Source organism: Oncorhynchus kisutch, linkage group LG3, assembly GCF_002021735.2.
Source record: "Oncorhynchus kisutch isolate 150728-3 linkage group LG3, Okis_V2, whole genome shotgun sequence".
In the NCBI taxonomy this organism is placed as follows: Eukaryota; Metazoa; Chordata; class Actinopteri; order Salmoniformes; family Salmonidae; genus Oncorhynchus; species Oncorhynchus kisutch.
In genome coordinates this window covers 4,380,563-4,405,154 of record NC_034176.2, presented here as the reverse complement: position 1 = coordinate 4,405,154, position 24,592 = coordinate 4,380,563, and the positions used below count along the sequence as shown (strand labels likewise).

The following is a 24,592-nucleotide window of genomic DNA, read 5'->3' as shown; positions in this document are numbered from 1 at the left end:
GCATCTCTGTCAAAGACGACATCTTGTTAACAATTCATATAGGCATATGGGTGAAAATTCAATACCTTGATATTTAAAAAATATTTCCACTCTTCATCTCCCCCGTTATTCGTGAGCTGATCTGCCATCTGTATAAAAATCAAACCGATTTTTCCAAATATAGCTCTGTCATCTGTTGGAGGAGGTTATCTAGCAAGCTTAGCAACATTGGTCATTTGACTGCCGTTATAATGTTTTTAATGATTCCACAACGACGTAGAGTCTGGATGCGCTCTGAGCGTCCTGAACACGCTTTATGTCCAGATAGCTCTGAGTGTCCTAAACACACTTTATGTCCAGATAGCCCTGAGTGTCCTAAACACACTTTATGTCCAGATAGCCCTGAGTGTCCTAAACACACTTTATGTCCAGATAGCCCTGAGTGTCCTAAACACACTTTATGTCCAGATAGCCCTGAGTGTCCTAAACACACTTTATGTCCAGATAGCCCTGAGTGTCCTAAACACACTTTATGTCCAGATAGCCCTGAGTGTCCTAAACACACTTTATGTCCAGATAGCCCTGAGTGTCCTAAACACACTTTATGTCCAGATAGCCCTGAGTGTCCTAAACACACTTTATGTCCAGATAGCCCTGAGTGTCCTAAACACACTTTATGTCCAGATAGCCCTGAGTGTCCTAAACACACTTTATGTCCAGATAGCTCACTCACTGAATTCAGGAACATAACATTTGGGAATTCATTAAAAAATTTAAAAAACTGCCTGTTTTGCAATTAACAACAATGCCATTGGCGATCAAGTATAGAATAACTATCATTACTAAATTCTAAATAATCAGTTGAATTTGCACTGAAATCTTTCCATAGTGGTGCCCCCGAGCAGACAAAAGATGGTGAGGCACTGATCTCATTGGTGGACAACCATGGCACAGTCACCACATCTTGGTTTTAAACTCTTTAAACTCTCTAAAGTCTTGTTTCCCGGGGGACACTCTGGATAAATATGAATTGGTGCGGCAGGGTAGCCTAATGGTTAGAGTGTAGAGGTGGTAGGTAGCCTAGTGGTTAGAGTGTAGAGGTGGCAGGGTAGCCTAGTGGTTAGAGTGTGGAGGTGGTAGGTAGCCTAGTGGTTAGAGTGTAGAGGCGGCAGGTAGCCTAGTGGTTAGAGTGTAGAGGTGGCAGGGTAGCCTAGTGGTTAGAGTGTAGAGGTGGTAAGTAGCCTAGTGGTTAGAGTGTAGAGGCAGGTAGCCTAGTGGTTAGAGTGTAGAGGTGGCGGGGTAGCCTAGTGGTTAGAGTGTAGAGGTGGCGGGGTAGCCTAGTGGTTAGAGTGTAGAGGTGGCGGGGTAGCCTAGTGGTTAGAGTGTAGAGGTGGCGGGGTAGTCTAGTGGTTAGAGTGTAGAGGAGGCAGGGTAGCCTAGTGGTTAGAGTGTAGGGGCGGCAGGGTAGCCTAGTGGTTAGAGTGTAGAGGTGGCAGGGTAGCCTAGTGGTTAGAGTGTAGAGGAGGCAGGGTAGCCTAGTGGTTAGAGTGTAGAGGAGGCAGGGTAGCCTAGTGGTTAGAGTGTAGGGGTGGCAGGGTAGCCTAGTGGTTAGAGTGTAGGGGCGGCAGGGTAGCCTAGTGATTAGAGTGTAGAGGAGGCAGGGTAGCCTAGTGGTTAGAGTGTAGGGGCGGCAGGGTAGCCTAGTGGTTAGAGTGTGGGGTGGCAGGGTAGCCTAGTGGTTAGAGTGTAGGGAGGCAGGGTAGCCTAGTGGTTAGAGTGTAGAGGTGGCAGGGTAGCCTAGTGGTTAGAGTGTAGAGGTGGCAGGTAGCCTAGTGGTTAGAGTGTTGAGGAGGCAGGGTAGCCTAGTGGTTAGAGTGTAGAGGCAGGTAGCCTAGTGGTTAGAGTGTAGAGGCGGCAGGTAGCCTAGTGGTTAGAGTGTAGAGGTGGCAGGGTAGCCTAGTGGTTAGAGTGTAGAGGAGGCAGGGTAGCCTAGTGGTTAGAGTGTAGGGGCGGCAGGGTAGCCTAGTGGTTAGAGTGTAGAGGTGGCAGGGTAGCCTAGTGGTTAGAGTGTAGAGGAGGCAGGGTAGCCTAGTGGTTAGAGTGTAGAGGAGGCAGGGTAGCCTAGTGGTTAGAGTGTAGGGGCGGCAGGGTAGCCTAGTGGTTAGAGTGTAGGGGCGGCAGGGTAGCCTAGTGATTAGAGTGTAGAGGAGGCAGGGTAGCCTAGTGGTTAGAGTGTAGGGGCGGCAGGGTAGCCTAGTGGTTAGAGTGTGGGGGTGGCAGGGTAGCCTAGTGGTTAGAGTGTAGGGAGGCAGGGTAGCCTAGTGGTTAGAGTGTAGAGGTGGCAGGGTAGCCTAGTGGTTAGAGTGTAGAGGTGGCAGGGTAGCCTAGTGGTTAGAGTGTAGAGGTGGCAGGTAGCCTAGTGGTTAGAGTGTTGAGGAGGCAGGGTAGCCTAGTGGTTAGAGTGTAGAGGCAGGTAGCCTAGTGGTTAGAGTGTAGAGGCGGCAGGTAGCCTAGTGGTTAGAGTGTAGAGGTGGCAGGGTAGCCTAGTGGTTAGAGTGTAGAGGAGGCAGGTAGCCTAGTGGTTAGAGTGTAGAGGAGGCAGGTAGACTAGTGGTTAGAGTGTAGAGGAGGCAGGGTAGCCTAGTGGTTAGAGTGTAGGGGCGGCAGGGTAGCCTAGTGGTTAGAGTGTAGAGGTGGCAGGGTAGCCTAGTGGTTAGAGTGTAGAGGAGGCAGGGTAGCCTAGTGGTTAGAGTGTAGAGGAGGCAGGGTAGCCTAGTGGTTAGAGTGTAGGGGCGGCAGGGTAGCCTAGTGGTTAGAGTGTAGGGGCGGCAGGGTAGCCTAGTGATTAGAGTGTAGAGGAGGCAGGGTAGCCTAGTGGTTAGAGTGTAGGGGCGGCAGGGTAGCCTAGTGGTTAGAGTGTGGGGGTGGCAGGGTAGCCTAGTGGTTAGAGTGTAGGGAGGCAGGGTAGCCTAGTGGTTAGAGTGTAGAGGTGGCAGGGTAGCCTAGTGGTTAGAGTGTAGAGGCGGCAGGGTAGCCTAGTGGTTAGAGTGTAGAGGCGGCAGGGTAGCCTAGTGGTTAGAGTGTTGAGGAGGCAGGGTAGCCTAGTGGTTAGAGTGTAGAGGCAGGTAGCCTAGTGGTTAGAGTGTAGAGGCAGGTAGCCTAGTGGTTAGAGTGTAGAGGTGGCGGGGTAGCCTAGTGGTTAGAGTGTAGAGGAGGCAGGGTAGCCTAGTGGTTAGAGTGTAGAGGTGGCAGGGTAGCCTAGTGGTTAGAGTGTAGAGGTGGCAGAGTAGCCTAGTGGTTAGAGTGTAGAGGTGGCAGGTAGCCTAGTGGTTAGAGTGTAGAGGCGGCAGGGTAGCCTAGTGGTTAGAGTGTTGAGGAGGCAGGGTAGCCTAGTGGTTAGAGTGTAGAGGAGGCAGGGTAGCCTAGTGGTTAGAGTGTAGGGGTGGCAGGGTAGCGTAGTGGTTAGAGTGTGGGGGCAGCAGGGTAGCCTAGTGGTTAGAGTGTGGGGGCGGCAGGGTAGCCTAGTGGTTAGAGTGTAGGGGCGGCAGGGTAGCCTGGTGGTTAGAGTGTAGAGGTGGCAGGGTAGCCTAGTGCTTAGAGTGTAGAGGCGGCAGGGTAGCCTAGTGGTTAGAGTGTAGAGGCGGCAGTGTAGCCTAGGTGTTAGAGCGTTGGACTAGTAACCGGAAGGTTGCAAGTTCAAACCCCCGAGCTGACTAGGTAAAAATCTGTCATTCTGCCCCTGAACAGGCAGTTAACCCACTGTTCCTAGGCCTTCATTGAAAATAAGAATTGGTTCTTAACTGACTTGCCTTGTTATATAAAAAGGTCAAATAAAAAATTGACTCCTGGTATTGAAACTTGGGAAAGGTGATAAAATATGAATCCCTAATGAATACAATTACTCAAACATAGCCTCTTGAGGAGAAAGCACAGTGAAGGCTGTGTATGAAGAAAGCACAGTGAAGGCTGTGTATGAAGAAAGCACAGTGAAGGCTGTGTATGAAGAAAGCACAGTGAAGGCTGTGTATGAAGAAAGCACAGTGAAGGCTGTGTATGAAGAAAGCACAGTGAAGGCTGTGTATGAAGAAAGCACAGTGAAGGCTGTGTATGAAGAAAGCACAGTGAAGGCTGTGTATGAAGAAAGCACAGTGAAGGCTGTGTATGAAGAAAGCACAGTGAAGGCTGTGTATGAAGAAAGCACAGTGAAGGCTGTGTATGCGTGTGTATGAAGAAAGCACAGTGAAGGCTGTGTATGCGTGTGTATGAAGCACAGTGAAGGCTGTGTATGCGTGTGTATGAAGAAAGCACAGTGAAGGCTGTGTATGAAGAAAGCACAGTGAAGGCTGTGTATGCGTGTGTATGAAGAAAGCACAGTGAAGGCTGTGCATGCGTGTGTATGAAGAAAGCACAGTGCTGGCTGCTACGTATACAAGTGAGAACAGATCCATTTTCCCTGATTTCATACTAGCCTGGTCCTCGATGTAAGTCCTGTCTCGCCAATGGCCATAGGAAGCCAATTGATCTGGGACCAGGCTAGTATATCACTGCACGAGGGATCCATTACCAAGCTGTGTAGGTCCCACGAGCCCCACAGAACCTAAATCAGAGGACAGTCTAATAGACAGACAGTCCCATACAAGGTCAGGTACAGGATCAATGATTTACCTCCACTGTGACGGAGGTAATCCATTTAACTCACTACTACACAACACAAGTCAAGGAGGTCAGTGTGTGTGTGTGTGAACTTTTTCAACGAGCCGTGTTCCAGGTTCATACCTTAAGGCTTTGGGATTAGCTGCCTGCCTACCTCTATAGAACAGTTAGCTGCCTACCTACCACTCTATAGAACAGTTAGCTGCCTGCCTACCTACCACTCTATAGAACAGTTAGCTGCCTGCCTACCTACCACTCTATAGAACAGTTAGCTGCCTGCCTACCTACCACTCTATAGAACAGTTAGCTGCATGGCTACCTCTATAGAACAGTTAGCTCCCTGCCTACCACTCTATAGAACAGTTAGCTGCCTGCCTGCCTACCTCTATAGAACAGTTAGCTGCCTGCCTGCCTACCTCTATAGAACAGTTAGCTCCCTGCCTACCACTCTATAGAACAGTTAGCTGCCTGCCTACCACTCTATAGAACAGTTAGCTGCCTGTCTACCTCTATAGAACAGTTAGCTGCCTGCCTACCTACCACTCTATAGAACAGTTAGCTGCCAGTCTACCTCTATAGAACAGTTAGCTGCCTGCCTGCCTACCTCTATAGAGCAGTTAGCTCCCTGCCTACCACTCTATAGAACAGTTAGCTGCCTGTCTACCTCTATAGAACAGTTAGCTGCCTGTCTACCTCTATAGAACAGTTAGCTGCCTGCCTGCCACTCTATAGAACAGTTAGCTGCCTGTCTACCTCTATAGAACAGTTAGCTGCCTGTCTACCTCTATAGAACAGTTAGCTGCCTGTCTACCTCTATAGAACAGTTAGCTACCTGCCTGCCACTCTATAGAACAGTTAGCTGCCTGCCTGCCACTCTATAGAACAGTTAGCTGCCTGTCTACCTCTATAGAACAGTTAGCTGCCTGCCTGCCACTCTATAGAACAGTTAGCTCCCTGCCTACCTCTATAGAACAGTTAGCTGCCTGTCTACCTCTATAGAACAGTTAGCTACCTGCCTACCACTCTATAGAACAGTTAGCTGCCTGCCTGCCTGCCACTCTATAGAACAGTTAGCTGCCTGTCTACCTCTATAGAACAGTTAGATGCCTGCCTACCTACCACTCTATAGAACAGTTAGCTACCTGCCTACCACTCTATAGAACAGTTAGCTGCCTGTCTACCTCTATAGAACAGTTAGCTGCCTGCCTACCTCTATAGAACAGTTAGCTGCCTGTCTACCTCTATAGAACAGTTAGCTGCCTGCCTACCTCTATAGAACAGTTAGCTGCCTGCCTACCTCTATAGAACAGTTAGCTGCCTGCCTACCTCTATAGAACAGTTAGCTGCCTGCCTACCTCTATAGAACAGTTAGCTGCCTGTCTACCTCTATAGAACAGTTAGCTCCCTGCCTACCACTCTATAGAACAGTTAGCTGCCTGCCTACCACTCTATAGAACAGTTAGCTGCCTGCCTACCTACCACTCTATAGAACAGTTAGCTGCCTGCCTACCTACCACTCTATAGAACAGTTAGCTGCCTGCCTACCTACCACTCTATAGAACAGTTAGCTGCCTGCCTACCTACCACTCTATAGAACAGTTAGCTGCCTGCCTACCTACCACTCTATAGAACAGTTAGCTGCCTGCCTACCACTCTATAGAACAGTTAGCTGCCTGCCTACCACTCTATAGAACAGTTAGCTGCCTGCCTACCACTCTATAGAACAGTTAGCTGCCTGCATACCTCTATAGAACAGTTAGCTGCCTGCCTACCTCTATAGAACAGTTAGCTGCCTGTCTACCTCTATAGAACAGTTAGCTGCCTGTCTACCTCTATAGAACAGTTAGCTGCCTGCCTACCTCTATAGAACAGTTAGCTGCCTGCCTACCTCTATAGAACAGTTAGCTGCCTGCCTACCTCTATAGAACAGTTAGCTGCCTGCCTACCTCCATAGAACAGTTAGCTGCCTGCCTACCTCTATAGAGCAGTTAGCTGCCTGCCTACCTACCACTCTATAGAACAGTTAGCTGCCTGCCTACCACTATAGAACAGTTAGCTGCCTGCCACTCTATAGAACAGTTAGCTGCCTGTCTACCACTCTATAGAACAGTTAGCTGCCTGCCTACCTCTATAGAACAGTTAGCTGCCTGCCTACCTCTATAGAACAGTTAGCTGCCTGCCTACCTCTATAGAACAGTTAGCTGCCTGCCTACCTCTATAGAACAGTTAGCTGCCTGTCTACCACTATAGAACAGTTAGCTGCCTGCCTACCTCTATAGAACAGTTAGCTGCCTGCCTACCTCTATAGAACAGTTAGCTGCCTGCCTACCTACCACTCTATAGAACAGTTAGCTGCCTGTCTACCTCTATAGAACAGTTAGCTGCCTGCCTACCTCTATAGAACAGTTAGCTGCCTGCCTGCCTACCACTCTATAGAGCAGTTAGCTGCCTGCCTACCACTCTATAGAACAGTTAGCTACCTTCCTACCACTCTATAGAACAGTTAGCTGCCTGCCTACCTCTATAGAACAGTTAGCTACCTGCCTACCACTCTATAGAACAGTTAGCTACCTGCCTACCACTCTATAGAACAGTTAGCTGCCTGCCTGCCTGCCTCTATAGAACAGTTAGCTGCCTGCCTCTATAGAACAGTTAGCTGCCTGCCTGCCTGCCACTATAGAATAGTTAGCTGCCTGCCCACCACTCTATAGAACAGTTAGCTGCCTGCCTACCTCTATAGAACAGTTAGCTGCCTGCCTACCTCTATAGAACAGTTAGCTACCTGCCTACCACTCTATAGAACAGTTAGCTACCTGCCTACCACTCTATAGAACAGTTAGCTGCCTGCCTGCCTCTATAGAACAGTTAGCTGCCTGCCTGCCTGCCACTATAGAACAGTTAGCTGCCTGCCTGCCTGCCACTATAGAATAGTTAGCTGCCTGCCCACCACTCTATAGAACAGTTAGCTGCCTGCCTACCTCTATAGAACAGTTAGCTGCCTGTCTACCTCTATAGAACAGTTAGCTGCCTGCCTACCTACCACTCTATAGAACAGTTAGCTGCCTGCCTGCCACTCTATAGAACAGTTAGCTGCCTGCCACTCTATAGAACAGTTAGCTGCCTGCCTACCTCTAGAGAACAGTTAGCTGCCTGCCTACCTACCTACCACTCTAGAGAACAGGTAGCTGCCACTATAGAACAGATAACTGGTCTGCGTGTCTGTAATAACCTCATAACAGCACATGTTCTGGGACTCTTGTGGCAGCCTAATCTACATTGTGGGCTGCTTTCCGATCACCACTTTGGCACCATCTCTAAGACATTACACACAAATAACCAGAGTCCTATGGCATAGAGGACCATGTCCCAAATGACACCCTATTCCCTATATATAGTACACTACTTTATACCAGAGTCCTATGGCATCTTATTTCCTATATATAGTACACTACTTTATACCGGAGTCCTATGGGAATAGGGTGCATTTGGGACACACATTCCCAGAGCTAAATCAGGTCAGACGACATCATGTCATGAATCACTATTTCTGTTGTGTAATGAGCACCCACACACATAAAACCAGATAGAACCTTTTGACAGACACGCCACACAAGTCCATAGTGGGCCGGGGAGAGGGAGTGGTCACGGTAAGCCTTTGAAGCAGCAGAAAGTCCAGGAGGGGGGTGGAGCACTAGGATAGCCCAGAGCCATATACAAATGTAGGCCGTGGCTGCGGATTCAACTCTAAAGTTCACGGGACCAAAAGATTGTGAGCTTCCTGAAGCTTCTGCACACGTGTTTATTCTCTACTTTACACCGTCTCTGCTCGGCTCCTAGAGAACGGCCTCTGCTCGGCTCCTAGAGAACGGCCTCTGCTCGGCTCCTAGAGAACGGCCTCTGCTCGGCTCCTAGAGAACGGCCTCTGCTCGGCTCCTAGAGAACGGCCTCTGCTCGGCTCCTAGAGAGCGGCCTCTGCTCGGCTCCTAGAGAACGGCCTCTGCTCGGCTCCTAGAGAACGGCCTCTGCTCGGCTCCTAGAGAACGGCCTCTGCTCGGCTCCTAGAGAACGGCCTCTGCTCGGCTCCTAGAGAACGGCCTCTGCTCGGCTCCTAGAGAACGGCCTCTGCTCGGCTCCTAGAGAACGGCCTCTGCTCGGCTCCTAGAGAACGGCCTCTGCTCGGCTCCTAGAGAACGGCCTCTGCTCGGCTCCTAGAGAACGGCCTCTGCTCGGCTCCTAGAGAACGGCCTCTGCTCGGCTCCTAGAGAACGGCCTCTGCTCCGCTCCTAGAGAACGGCCTCTGCTCCGCTCCTAGAGAACGGCCTCTGCTCCGCTCCTAGAGAACGGCCTCTGCTCCGCTCCTAGAGAACGGTCTCTGCTCCGCTCCTAGAGAACGGTCTCTGCTCCGCTCCTAGAGAACGGTCTCTGCTCCGCTCCTAGAGAACGGTCTCTGCTCCGCTCCTAGAGAACGGTCTCTGCTCCGCTCCTAGAGAACGGTCTCTGCTCGGCTCCTAGAGAACGGCCTCTGCTCGGCTCCTAGAGAACGGCCTCTGCTCGGCTCCTAGAGAACGGCCTCTGCTCGGCTCCTAGAGAACGGCCTCTGCTCGGCTCCTAGAGAACGGCCTCTGCTCGGCTCCTAGAGAACGGCCTCTGCTCGGCTCCTAGAGAACGGCCTCTGCTCGGCTCCTAGAGAACGGCCTCTGCTCGGCTCCTAGAGAACGGCCTCTGCTCGGCTCCTAGAGAACGGCCTCTGCTCGGCTCCTAGAGAACGGCCTCTGCTCGGCTCCTAGAGAACGGCCTCTGCTCGGCTCCTAGAGAACGGCCTCTGCTCGGCTCCTAGAGAACGGCCTCTGCTCCGCTCCTAGAGAACGGCCTCTGCTCCGCTCCTAGAGAACGGCCTCTGCTCCGCTCCTAGAGAACGGTCTCTGCTCCGCTCCTAGAGAACGGTCTCTGCTCCGCTCCTAGAGAACGGTCTCTGCTCCGCTCCTAGAGAACGGTCTCTGCTCCGCTCCTAGAGAACGGTCTCTGCTCCGCTCCTAGAGAACGGTCTCTGCTCCGCTCCTAGAGAACGGTCTCTGCTCCGCTCCTAGAGAACGGTCTCTGCTCCGCTCCTAGAGAACGGTCTCTGCTCCGCTCCTAGAGAACGGTCTCTGCTCCGCTCCTAGAGAACGGTCTCTGCTCGGCTCCTAGAGAACGGCCTCTGCTCGGCTCCTAGAGAACGGCCTCTGCTCGGCTCCTAGAGAACGGCCTCTGCTCGGCTCCTAGAGAACGGCCTCTGCTCGGCTCCTAGAGAACGGCCTCTGCTCGGCTCCTAGAGAACGGCCTCTGCTCGGCTCCTAGAGAACGGCCTCTGCTCGGCTCCTAGAGAACGGCCTCTGCTCGGCTCCTAGAGAACGGCCTCTGCTCGGCTCCTAGAGAACGGCCTCTGCTCGGCTCCTAGAGAACGGCCTCTGCTCGGCTCCTAGAGAACGGCCTCTGCTCCGCTCCTAGAGAACGGCCTCTGCTCCGCTCCTAGAGAACGGCCTCTGCTCCGCTCCTAGAGAACGGCCTCTGCTCCGCTCCTAGAGAACGGTCTCTGCTCCGCTCCTAGAGAACGGTCTCTGCTCCGCTCCTAGAGAACGGTCTCTGCTCCACTCCTAGAGAACGGTCTCTGCTCCACTCCTAGAGAACGGTCTCTGCTCCACTCCTAGAGAACGGTCTCTGCTCCACTCCTAGAGAACGGTCTCTGCTCCACTCCTAGAGAACGGTCTCTGCTCCACTCCTAGAGAACGGTCTCTGCTCCACTCCTAGAGAACGGTCTCTGCTCCACTCCTAGAGAACGGTCTCTGCTCCACGCCTAGAGAACGGTCTCTGCTCCACGCCTAGAGAACGGTCTCTGCTCCACGCCTAGAGAACGGTCTCTGCTCCACTCCTAGAGAACGGTCTCTGCTCCACGCCTAGAGAACGGTCTCTGCTCCACTCCTAGAGAACGGTCTCTGCTCCACTCCTAGAGAACGGTCTCTGCTCCACTCCTAGAGAACGGTCTCTGCTCCACTCCTAGAGAACGGTCTCTGCTCTACTCCTAGAGAACGGTCTCTGCTCTACTCCTAGAGAACGGTCTCTGCTCTACTCCTAGAGAACGGTCTCTGCTCTACTCCTAGAGAACGGTCTCTGCTCTACTCCTAGAGAACGGTCTCTGCTCTACTCCTAGAGAACGGTCTCTGCTCTACTCCTAGAGAACGGTCTCTGCTCTACTCCTAGAGAACGGTCTCTGCTCTACTCCTAGAGAACGGTCTCTGCTCTACTCCTAGAGAACGGTCTCTTTACACAGTCTCTGAAAGAACCCAACGATCACAGTACTCTACATAAGAGAATATATCTCATAAACTTACTGTAAGTTTAAAAAAATAAAAAACACCGCATTCAACCGTGAATGGTAAATCTTTGTTTTTACTGGTGAAAACATCCATGCAGCATCATTCTGTATAGTAACCATTTGATCTCACTTTCATTTAGATGTTACGTTATGGCTACCGATTGGTGCAGCGGTCTAAGGGGCGTCACTACAGTCCCCGGTTCGAATCCGAGGCTGCATCCGGCCGTGATGGGCGGCGGCGCACAATTGGCCCAGCGTTGTCCGTGGTAAGCCGCCATCGTAAATAAGACCTCTTAACTGACTTGCCTAGTTAAATAACAAATGATAATATGCCGTGTTGGGTTGACGTAGCCGAAAGTGTTGTTTGGAATGATGTACAGTGAACAAAATTTAGCGCCAGATGGTGTTTATTTTTTTTCCTAGAATTTTCGGGAAGCTCGGGATCTTTCGGCCCACAATCTGTAATGTAGATCCTGATTGGATCCCAAATGGCACCCTATTCCCTATAGTCCACTACTATTGATCAGGACCCAGAGGGTGACTAGTGCATTAGAATACTTTGGTGGGTGCTGCTATTTGTACTATTTCACAATGTACAAGTGTGTATTATACGCATATGTGACTCAACAGGTTGTTGTTGTTGTTTTTTTACATTGGATTTTTTTTAAAGTAGAGATTCAGAGCTACAAAATGGTTTATCATACACAACAGTTGAGAAACAATAGGAGAGTAATTCTGCTTTGAAAGTTGTAAACTCACTTTTGAGAAATTAGAGGGATTTTATTTTATATATATATATATATATATATATATATAATTATTTGTTTTTTTGTATACCCCAACTCCTGAGACATGTTCGGAGTGAGGTCAGGGCCAAGGTGGGGGTCATTATCAATCTGTTGTTGTTATTTAAAATAGTTACCATGGTAATGTACGTCATGCTATTTAATGGCCTGTCCGTTTAATTGCTACACAGAGACACGCCTCAACCGTACCAACTGTGCACACCACCATGAAGTAAACATAATGATGGTAACATCACAACGTTGTTGACATGTTGTTTACAATGCAGGCATACCATGTAGCATAGCTATTTCATAACTACTAAAGAGGTGGATCTTTTACACTTTACTATTCTTCATCATGTCTAAGAATACCATAATCAAGTCGTTTTTTTTTATTTTTTTAAGAATTCATTTAAGTTAATAAAAATGTGGTCCTTTGTAGCTCAGTTGATATAGTTAGAAACACCATGGTGGTAGGTTCGATTCCAGAACACATTTATTTATTTAACAAGGCAAGTCAGTTAAGAACAAATTCTTATTTACAATGACTGTCTATGAACAGTGGGTTAACTGGTCTGGGAACAGTGGGTTAAATGGTCTAGTGGGTTAACTGGTCTAGGAACAGTGGGTTAACAGGTCTAGGAACAGTGGGTTAACAGGTCTAGGAACAGTGGGTTAACTGGTCTAGGAACAGTGGGTTAACTGGTCTAGGTACAGTGGGTTAACTGGTCTAGGAACAGTGGGTTAACTGGTCTAGGAACAGTGGGTTAACTGGTCTAGGAACAGTGGGTTAACTGGTCTAGGAACAGTGGGTTAACTGGTCTAGGAACAGTGGGTTAACTGGTCTAGGAACAGTGGGTTAACTGGTCTAGGAACAGTGGGTTAACTGGTCTAGGAACAGTGGGTTAACTGGTCTAGGAACAGTGGGTTAACTGGTCTAGGAACAGTGGGTTAACTGGTCTAGGAACAGTGGGTTAACTGGTCTAGGAACAGTGGGTTAACTGGTCTAGGAACAGTGGGTTAACTGGTCTAGGAACAGTGGGTTAACTGCCTGTTCAGGGGAGGAATGACAGATTTGTACCTTGTCAGCTCGGGGGTTTGACCCATCAACCAACACTATAAACACTAGGCTACTTGCCACCCCCATGACTAAGATGCTTTGGATAAAAGCTAAATGGAATATAATAATAATATTATAATAATAATCATGTTATTAACTACATCCTAGACAAATTGCTCCTCATTTTATTAGACATTGTAAATGATTAGGAGCAAACTTGACTAGATCCTCAAATCCACCCCAGGGGAGTCAGGCTATATATATATATATTTTATCTGTCAAACCAACAGCGTGATTGTCTTTCCAATGAAAAAGCAACTTACTCCTAGCTTTGGGTCCAAGGCACATAAAAAGAGCGTCCTATATATTTTATTTTTGGGGGTGAAAGTAATATAACATTTGGTTAGATTGTGTCAGACAAAGAGCTGATCTTTGTTTTGAAAGGCCATCTCTTTTTGACAACAGTCGGGTCACTAAGCTAGAGCACCGAGTCAGCTGGTTTGACAGGTTAGCCAGCAGCTCGATTATAGCATGTCAGCTAACAAATCATTACTCGTTATAACTAAATAAGACATTACTCGTTACAAATGGCACAATTTACCAGGGTTATACAGTTACTAAATGCCTATTTAATAACGTAACATTCACATAGTTATCTCGCGGAAAACTTAAGTTAGTTAACGTTGACTGAACATGAGCTACCTATAGCTAACTAAGCTAATTAGCGAGGAAGGAGATTAGCTAGTTACGACGTCCCTAGCAACGAAGAAGCACATTTCAGCACGAAAGAGATTCAAATATGTTTTCTTAGTTTAAGTTTTCTCACCTTGTCACTAACGCTGTCGGGATCTCTTCCTTTTCCTCCTCTCTTCCTTACCTCCGTCATGTTTTCCTTATTTTCACTCAAGACACATTAAAAAAATCGAGTCTGAAGACTCAACTAAAACAGCTTGGAATTGAACCTCGTCGGCCCCCTTTGTAATCACACACGGGGTTATGAAGATCTTCAGGGGGGTTTAACCGTGAAATAAATGGTCGGTTTTTCCGATTCTGCAATGTGCTGTTATTTTGACACAACAGTACGCAGCCTCTCTACTAGCCTGATCCGAATGTGTTTTGTTTATTACCGCAGTTGTCGTTCGCCATCTCAGGTGTCTGAACCTGTGTGAAGTTAGACACTAAGGACTAGGCCACAATAGTGTGGATTTTACTGCTCGCCTTCAAAATAAATGTCCCATTTTGAAAGGGTTTTAAAAAGGTAACTACTAGTGGAATCATGCCATATTCGGACTAGATAATGCCAAACAAGGCTGGAATGTTTTTTATATAAATCAAACAAAAAGACAATAATTTGTTAATTTGAACCAAAAAAAAGTATAACTCTGTTTAAATCGCACTTTTGATGTATGTGGCCACCAGCTGCATGTATAGATTTCAGAATTGCATTGGGGGCATACTTGCATGCACTGGACAGTCTTACCAATGAAGAGTTTATACAAAAACTAGCGTCATAGCTAGTGTTATGGCTTTTCAACCTCTGCCATATCGTGGATTCAGAGCTATCTATGTAATAGAACTCAGAGGGTTTTCTTAAAATGGAAGCTTTTCTAATGTCAAACATGTAAAGTGTGGTGTACCGCAGGGCAGCTCTCTAGGCCCTCTACTCTTTTCTATTTTTACCAATGACCTGCCACTGGCATTAAACAAAGCATGTGTGTCCATGTATGCTGAAGATTCAACCATATACGCATCAGCAACCACAGCTAACGAAGTCACTGAAACTCTAAACAAAGAGTTGCAATCTGTTTTGGAATGGGTAGCCAGTAATAAACTGGTCCAGAACATCTCTAAAACTAAGAGCATTGTACTTGGTACAAATCATTTCTTAAGTTCTAGACCAGCTGAATATGGTAATGAATGGTGTGGCTATTTAACAAGAGACTAAATTACTTGGCGTTACCTTAGATCGTAAACTGTCATGGTCAAAACATATATAGATTCAATGGTTGTAAAGATGGGGAGAGGTCTGTCCGTAATAAAGAGATGCTCTGCTTTTTTGACACCACACTCCAAAAATGCAAGTCCTGCAGGCTCTAGTTTTGTCTAATCTTGATTATTGTCCCAAATTGTTTGCTTAGTCAACTTACACACAGACCTGACACACACACTTATCCCACCAGACATGCCACCAGGGGTCTTTTCACAGTGTGCTCCACCTTATATTTGTTATCTTACACGAAGTAGTAATTCTCTTTAGTTTAGATTAGTCCCTGTGTGGTCATAATTTTAAAAGAGTATGCACTATGCAAAGCTGGGAAAAAAAATCTAGATTTTGTATCACAGACTTTTATTTTGAAGGGAAATTCCGAAAACCAGTAGACTTAATGCTGCCAATGTTGCTGCCGTTATGCACATCCTTCACACAGATGAGTGAGATGTTTCACCTGATGTAAACTCAGCAACAACAAAAAACGTTCTCACTGTCAACTGCGTTTATTTTCAGCAAACTTATGCATGTGTACATTTTTGTAGGAATATTTAACAACTGAGACATAAAGATTCAACAACTGAGACATAAACAGAACTAGTTCCTCAGACATTTTTTTTATTACCTTTATTCAACTGGGCAAGTCAGTTAAGTACAAATTATATATGAACTTGCAACCTTTCAGTTACTAGTCCAACCCTCTAACCACTAGGCTACCCTGCCGTCCAACACTCTAATCACTAGGCTACCCTGCCGCCCCAATGTGACTAACATCAAATCAAATCAAATTTTATTTGTCACATACACATGGTTAGCAGATGTTAATGCGAGTGTTGCGAAATGCTTGTGCTTCTAGTTCCGACAATGCAGTAATAACGAACAAGTAATCTAACTAACAATTCCAAAAAAACTACTGTCTTATACACAGTGTAAGGGGATAAGGAATATGTACATAAGGATATATGAATGAGTGATGGTACAAAGCAGCATAGGCAAGATACAGTAGATGATATCGAGTACAGTATAACATATGAGATGAGTATGTAAACAAAGTGGCATAGTTAAAGTGGCTAGTGATACATGTATTACATAAGGATGCAGTCGATGATATAGAGTACAGTATATACATATGCATATGAGATGAATAATGTAGGGTAAGTAACATTATATAAGGTAGCATTGTTTAAAGTGGCTAGTGATATATTTACATAATTTCCCATCAATTCCCATTATTAAAGTGGCTAGAGTTGAGTCAGTGTCATTGACAGTGTGTTGGCAGCAGCCACTCAATGGTACCATAAATGGTATAATGTGTCCCTGAACAAAGGGGGGGGGGGGGGGGTCAAAATCTAAAGTAACAGTCAGTATCTGGTGTGGCCACCAGCTGCATTAAGTACTGCAGTGCATCTCCTCCTCATGGACTGCACCAGATTTGCCAGTTCTTGCTGTTAGATGTTAACCCACTCTTCCAACAAGGCACCTGCAAGTTCCCGGACATTTCTGGGGGAAATAGCCCTAGCCCTCACCCCCCGATCCAACAGGTCCCAGACGTGCTCAATGGGATTGAGATCCGGGCTCTTCGCTGGCCATGTTAGAACAATTACATTTCTGTCTTGCAGGAAATCACGCACAGAACGAGCAGTTCGTCTGGTGGCATTGTCATGCTGGAGGATCAAATCGAATTTATTTGTCACATACACATGGTTAGCAGATGTTAATGCGAGTGTAGCGAAATGCTTGTGCTTCTAGTTCCAACAATGCAGTAATATCTAACAAGTAATCTAACTTAACAATACCACAACAACTACCTTATACACACCAGTGGAATGGAATGAATACGAATATGGACAAAAATATATGAATGAGTGATAGCCGAATGGCATAGGCAAGATTCAGTAGATGGTACAGAGTACAGTATATACATATGAGATGAGTAATGTAGGGTATGTAAACATTACATAAAGTGGCATTGTTTAAAGTGGCTAGTGATAAGTTGAGCCATTTTTCCATTTATTAAAGTGGCTGGAGTTGAGTCAGTATGTTGGCAGCAGCCACTCAATGTTAGTGATGGCTGTTTAACAGTCTGATGGCCTTGAGATAGAAGCTGATTTTCAGTCTCTCGGTCCCTTGCTTTGATGCACCTGTACTGACCTCGCCTTCTGGATGATAGCAGGGTGAACAGGCAGTGGCTCGGGTGGTTGTTGTCCTTGGTGATCTTTTTGGCCTTCCTGTGACATCGGGTGGTGTAGGTGTCCTGGAGGGCAGGTAGTTTGCCCCCGGTGATGTGTTGTGCTTTGTACCCTCTGGAGAGCCTTCCGGTTATGGGCGGAGCAGCTGCCGTACCGTGCAGCCCGACAGGATGCACTCAATTGTGCATCTGTAAAAGTTTGTGAATGAGTTTGGTGACAAGCTGAATTTCTTCATTCTCCTGAGGTTGAAGAGGCGCTGCTGCGCCTTCTTCACCACGCTGTCTGTGTGGGTGGACCATTTCAGTTTGTCCGTGATGTGTACGCAGAGGAACTTAAAACTTTCCACCCTCTCCACCACTGTTCCGTCAATGTTGATATGGGGCTGCTCTCTCTGCTGTTTCCTGAAGTCCACAATCATCTCCTTTGTTTTGTTGACGTTGAGTGTGAGGTTATTGTCCTGACACCACACTCTGAGAGCCCTCACCTCCTCCCTGTAAGCTGTCTCGTCGTTGTTGGTAATCAAGCCTACCACTGTAGTGTCGTCCGCAAACTTGATGATTGAGTTGGAGGCGTGCATGGCCACTCAGTCGTGGGTGAACAGGGAGTACAGGAGAGGGCTGAGAACGCACCCTTGTGGGAACCCAGTGTTGAGGATCAGCGGGGTGGAGATGTTGTTACCTAGCCTCACCACCTGGGGGTGGCCGGTCAAGGAAGTCCAGGACCCAGTTTGCACAGGGCGGGGTTGAGACCCAGGGTCTCGAGCTTAATGACGAGTTTGGAGGGTACTATGGTGTTAAATGCTGAGCTGTAGTCGATGAACAGCATTCTTACATAGGTATTCCACTTGTCCAGATGGGTTAGGGCAGTGTGCAGTGTGATAGCGATTGTGTCGTCTGTGGACCTATTTGGGCGGTAAGCAAATTAGAGTGGGTCTAGGGTATCAGGTAAGGTGGAGGTGATATGGTCCTTGACTAGTCTCTCAAAGCACTTCATGATGACGGAAGTGAGTGCTACAGGGCGGTAGTCATTTAGCTCAGCTACCTTAGCTTTCATAGGAACAGGAACAATGGTGGCCCTCTTGAACCATGTAGGAACAGCAGACTGGGATAATGATTGATTGAATATGTCCGTAAACACACCAGCCAGCTGGTCTGCGCATGCTCTGAGGATGAGGCCGGGGATGCCGTCTGGGCCTGCAGCCTTGCGAGGGTTGACACGTTTAAATTTTTTACTCACGTCGGCTGCAGTGAAGGAGAGCCCGCAGGTTTTGTTAGCGGGCCGTGTCAGTGGCACTGTATAGTCCTCAAAGCGAGCAAAGAATTTGTTTAGTCTGTCTGGGAGCAAGGCATTGTGGTCCGCGACGGGGTTGGTTTTTCTTTTGTAGTCCGTGATTGACTGTAGACCCTGCCACATACCTCTCGTGTCTGAGCCGTTGAATTGCGACTCCACTTTGTCTCTATACTGACGCTTAGCTTGTTTGATCGACTTGCGGAGGGAATAGCTACACTGTTTGTATTCGGTCATGTTTCCGGTCACCTTGCTCTGATTAAAAGCGGTGGTTCAAGCTTTCAGTTTTGCGCGAATGCTGCCATCAATCCACGGTTTCTGGTTGGGGAAGGTTTTAATAGACGCTGTGGGTATAACATCACCGATGCACTTGCTAATAAACTCGCACACCGAATCAGCGAATTCGTCAGTGTTGTTGTTCGACGTTATGCGGAACATATCCCAGTCCACGTGATCGAAGCAATCTTGAAGCGTGGAATCCGATTGGTCGGACCAGCGTTGAACAGACCTGAGCGCGGGTGCTTCCTGTTTTAGTTTCTGTCTATAGGCTGGAAGCAACTAAATGGAGTCATGGTCACCTTTTCCGGAAGGAGGGCGGGGGAGGGCCTTATTTGCGTCACAGAAGTTAGAATAACAATGATGTAGGGTTTTACCAGCCCTGGTTGCACAATCGATATGCTGATAGAATTTGGGGAGCCTTGTTTTCAGATTAGCCTTGTTAAAATCCCCTGCTACAATAAATGCAGCTTCAGGATATGTGGTTTCCAGATTACATAGAGTCCAATGAAGTACTTTCAGAGCTATCGATGCTTACTGTGATTATGATCAAAAAAATGCGGTAGCAGGGAGAACAGTCTATGACTTGGGTGACTGGAGTCCTTGACAATTTTTTGGGCTTTCCTCGGACACAGCCTAGTATATAATTCCTGGATGGCAGGAGGCTTGGCCCCGTACGCCCTGCCCTCTGTAGCGCCTTACGGTCAGATGCCGAGCAGTTGCCATACCAGGAGGTCACGAGGCTCTCGATGGTGCAGCTGTAGAACTTTTTGAGGATCTGGGGACCCATGCCAAACCTTTTCAGTCTCCTGAGGGTCGAGAAGGTGTTGTCGGTCTTTCTTCACAACTGTCTTGGTGTGTTTGGACCATGAAAGTTGGCTGGTGATGTGGACACCAAGGAACTTGAAACTCTCAACCCGCTCCACTACAGCCCTGTTGTTGTTAATGGGGGCCTGTTCGGCCCGTATTTTCCTGTAGTCCACGATCAGCTCCTTTGTCTTGCTCACATTGAGGGAGATGTTGTTGTTCGGGCACCACACTGCCATGTCTCTGACCTCCTCCCTATAGACTGTCTCATCATTGTGGGTAATCACTACCACTGTTGTGTCGTCAGCAAACTTAATGATGGTGTTGGAGTCGTGTTTGGCCACGCAGTTGTGTGTGAACAGCGAGTACAGGAGGGGACTAAGCAAGTACCCCTGAGGGGTCCCAGTGTTTATGATCAGCGTGGCAGGCATGTTGTTGCCTACCCTTACCACCTGGGAGCAGCCTGTCAGGAAGTCCAGGATCCAGTTGCAGAGGGAGGTGTTTAGTCCCAGGGTCCGTTAGCTTAGTGATGAGCTGTGGGCACTATGGCGTTGAACGCTGAGCTGTAGTCAATGAACAGCATTCTCACATAGGTGTTCCTTTTGTCCAGGTGGGAAAGGGCAGTGTGGAGTGCGATTGAGATTGCGTCATCTGTGGATCTCTTGGGGCGGTATGCAAATTGCAGTAGGTCTAGGGTATCCGTAATGATGCTGTTTATGTGAGCCAGGACGAGCCTTTCAAAGCACTTCATGGCTACTGATGTGAGTCCTATGGGGCGGTAATCATTTAGGCAGATTACCTTCACATCCTTGGGCACAGGCACTAAGGTCTGAGAGATTATGGTCTGCTTGAAACATGTAGGTATTATAGACTCGGTCAGGGAGAGGTTGAAAATGTCAGTGAAGACACTTGCTAGTTGGTCTGTGCATGCTTTGAGTACACGTCCTGGTAATCCGTCTGGCCCTGCGGCTTTGTGAATGTTGACCCGTTTAAAGGGCTTGCTCACATCGGCTACCGAGAGCGTTATCTCACTCGTCCGAAACAGCTGGTGCTCTCATGCATGTTTCAGTGTTGCTTGCCTTGAAGGGAGCATAAAAGGCATTTAGCTCGTCTGGTAGGCTCGCATCACTGGGCAGCTTGCGGCTGGTTCTCCCTTTGTAGTCCGTAATAGGTTTTCAAGCCCTGCCACATCCGACGAGCGTTAGAGCTTAATCTTAATCCTGTATTGATGCTTCATGCTTTGATGCTTCATCTGAGGGCGTAACTGGATTTCTTATAAGCGTATGGATTAGTGTCCCGCTCCTTGAAAGCGGCAACTCTAGCCTTAAGCTTAATGCGCATGTTGCCTTTAACCCATGGCTTCTCGTTGGCATACGTACGTACGGTGACTGTGGGGACGACGTCGTCGATGCACTTATTGATGAGGCATATGACCGAGGTGGTATACACCTCAATGCCATTGGATGAACACGGAAACCTATTCCAGTCTGTGTGTTTTTTCCCTCTGGTTGCTAATTTGACATGCTGGTAGAAATGAAGTAAAATGGATTTAAGTTTGCCTGCATTAAAGTCCCCGGACACTAGGAGCACCAATTCTGGATGAGAATTGTATTGTTTGCTTATGGCCTTATACAGCTCATTGAGTGCGGTCTTAGTGCCAGCATCAGTTTGTGTTGGTAAATAGACGGCTAAGAATAATATAGATGAGAACTCTCTCGGTAGATAGTGTGGTCTACAGCTTAACATAAGGTACTCTACCTCAGGCGAGCAATACCTCGAGACTTCTTTCATATTAGATATTGTGCACCAGCTGTTATTGACAAGACACACACCCCATAAAACAGACACCTCACAAAAGTTCCAAAGGAATAGAGACATTTAAAATGTCATATTATGGATATATACAGTGCTGTAATGATGTGTTGTAACAATATTCATGTGAAGAGGGGTTTGTTTGTTCTCCACCCACTTCATTTTATAGATAAATTATCTGCCATCAGAGTCTTTTCAAATTAACAACGAAAGTAGTAGTTTATTTTCAAATAGAATCTAACTCACTCCAAAATCTTCTGACATGAGAACAGTCCCAAAATAAATGATCAAGAGTCTGTGGGTCACGACCACAGAATACACAATTTGTTATCAATAGCTATTTAGAATCGGTGTATTAAAAAAGGTCTTTACAGGGGTGCTTGACTGCTGTTGTTAGTACAGACCGCTCGAATCAACCCTTAAAGAAATGGGCGGGGCTAAAGCTTAAGAGGGTGTGTACAATGCTGAATGGGTGTAGACAAAGAATAGCTCTCCAGTAGGTATACTGTACCAAAACATTCAAGGGCCATTTTCTCAAAAATGGGGTTACAAGTTTATCAGCTTTCAATTCAGAATTACTTTCCCATTGTTCCTCAACTGAAGTGTCTGATATACAATTTTCCAGTTCTGAGTTTCTACTTTAATCCAATGTAAAAAAAAAAAAACACAATTTCAAATGTTGCTACATAAGACCGAATTGTGTTGATTGGTCACAAATGACAAATACAACCTAATTGGTGGTAAACAGCGAGTATTTAATTTAAATTAAGAGAATAAGTACCGTCTTTATTGCATTTTTGTAGCAGTTTATGTAAGAGATATTCACACATTTTTTCCCCCACTGTTGTACTGAACACAAATATATAATGAACATTCCGTCATCATCATCACATATTGCACACTATTATACTGTAGTAATGCAGTCTAATATAAGACCACCAAAATAAATCCAGGATTTCATTTTGATCGGTCCTTAAAGAGTACAAAAGTCCACCCAGAGTTGGAGCACATCTCCACCACTCTGTACACAGACCTGTCGCTCGGGGCTTATAACATCTTATAACAACTCATGACTGACAATGCCTTGAAAATATATAAGAAAAACACAACAAACAATAATAATGCCCCCCCCCCCAAAAAAATATGTACAATGAACCGACACAGAAAGTCAGTTGTGTTAATATGACACGCAACAAGTAACTAAACTTGCTGAAAATTACAATAATCATTAAAAATAACCAAAAACAAAACAATAGTACAAATGTTTAAAACCCAGTAATATAATAATATTATTGCATAAATACGTTGAACAGTTCATACTCACTCTGGAGGACAAAGGCACCCTTTCTTTAAAATGCCCAACAACAATAAAATTGCATTCGATAAAAATCATGATTCCTATTCATATCAACTTTTTTTTTCTGTACATGAGAAGGTATAAATAATGAACTCGGATTAATATAATAATAATCATCATCATCAATCTGGTTTGAAGTTGCTTAGTAACAGCCAACTCATGATGATTGCACGCTAGATACAGTACACACCACTAGAGTGATTTACCATTAGTAATAGGAGGAAAAGTCACACCGTGATCGATCATTGACCGCACTTGTGCAACAGCTCTTTAAAAAAAAAGTGTTTTAACTTGTCAAAAGAGACTCCAAAAAAAGTTTGAAAGAAAAATGTCAAATTACAACGTTATTTCTAGTAAACAAAGCAGCACTTCAATGCACTGTTGCCCACAGCATCACCGACGTTCGGAAGGATACAAGACCGAATAAACGAAGAGGGTTAACGACAATAAAGTACGTTCTCACTTCGCGGTCTCCACACGTACACAGAGAAACGTGTCGCGACTAATATTGTTCTAACATACGTTACGTAGCTAGCTGACGGCGGTAAAGAGTGAAATGTGACCGAAGCAAAAAAATTAATAAACCGCTTTTCTTGTGACCAATGGTTTTCATGCTAGAAAAAACTACAGAGATGATCCTTGGTCAGTATAATATAATAGCATGAACAAAAATATAAACGCAAACATGTGAAGAGTTGGTCCCTCGTTTCATGAGCTGAAATAAAAGATCCCATACATTTTCATATAAGTACAAAAAGCTTATTTCGCAAAGATTTTGGGCACACATTTGTTTACATCGTTGTTAGTGAGCATTTATCTTTTGACAAGATAATCCATCCACCAGACAGGTGTGGCATATCAAGAAGTTGATTAAACAGCATGATCATTACACAGGTGCACCTTGTGCTGGGGACAATAAAAGGATACTCTAAAATGTGTAGTTTTGTCACAACACAATGCCACAGATGTCTCAAGTTGAGGGAGCGTGCAAATTGGCATTCTGACTTCAGGAATGTCCACCAGAGCTGTTGCCAGAGAATTTAATGTTCCGTTTCTCTACCAATGTCATTTTAGAGAATTTGTCAGTAAGTCCAAGGTAGCCTCACAACCGCAGACCACGTGTATGAAGTCGTGTAGGCGATCTGTTTGCTGATGTCAGCGTTGTGAACAGAGTGCCCCATGGTGGCGGGTTATGGTATGCTGAAGGCATAAGCTACGGACAACGAACACAATTGCATATTATCGATGGCAATTTGAATGTACAAAAATACCGTGAGGAGATCCTGGGGCTCATTGTGAGACCAACAGATGCATTATCTGTACTCCCAGTCATGTGAAATCCATAGATTTTAGTCAATTCTACTCCGACATTCCACTCCGACATTGCTCAATCTAATATTTATGTCTTAATTCCATTCTTTAACTTTTAGATTTGTGTGTATTGTTAGAGCTACATCTGCTAAATAAGTGTTTGTAAAATTGGATCTATCTATCTATCTATCTATTTGATCAACAAATATATATATCTTGAGGTGATCCTTGTTTTTTTTTATATATTTTTTTATTTCACCTTTATTTAACCAGGTAGGCCAGTTGAGAACACCTTTATTTAACCAGGTAGGCTAGTTGAGAACACCTTTATTTAACCAGGTAGGCCAGTTGAGAACACCTTTATTTAACCAGGTAGGCCAGTTGAGAACACCTTTATTTAACCAGGTAGGCCAGTTGAGAACACCTTTATTTAACCAGGTAGGCCAGTTGAGAACACCTTTATTTAACCAGGTAGGCCAGTTGAGAACACCTTTATTTAACCAGGTAGGCCAGTTGAGAACACCTTTATTTAACCAGGTAGGCCAGTTGAGAACACCTTTATTTAACCAGGTAGGCTAGTTGAGAACACCTTTATTTAACCAGGTAGGCTAGTTGAGAACACCTTTATTTAACCAGGTAGGCTAGTTGAGAACAAGTTCTCATTTACAACTGCGACCTGGCCAAGATAAAGCATAGCAGTGTGAACAGACAACACAGAGTTACACATGGAGTAAACA

At 46.3% G+C, this 24,592-nt stretch overlaps 1 protein-coding gene across 1 annotated transcript in view; it reads right to left on the bottom strand.

Moving 5' to 3' along the window:
• The window catches only part of LOC109882980 (phosphatidate cytidylyltransferase 1), a 61,653-nt gene extending 47,621 nt beyond the window's left edge, over positions 1-14,032 (bottom strand). The window contains exon 1 of the mRNA XM_031816626.1: positions 13,656-14,032. Within this exon, the coding sequence (XP_031672486.1) occupies positions 13,656-13,715 (60 nt within the window). The 5' untranslated portion in view covers positions 13,716-14,032. The remainder of the gene's footprint in view (positions 1-13,655) is intronic.
• Between the last annotated feature and the right edge of the window lie 10,560 nt (positions 14,033-24,592).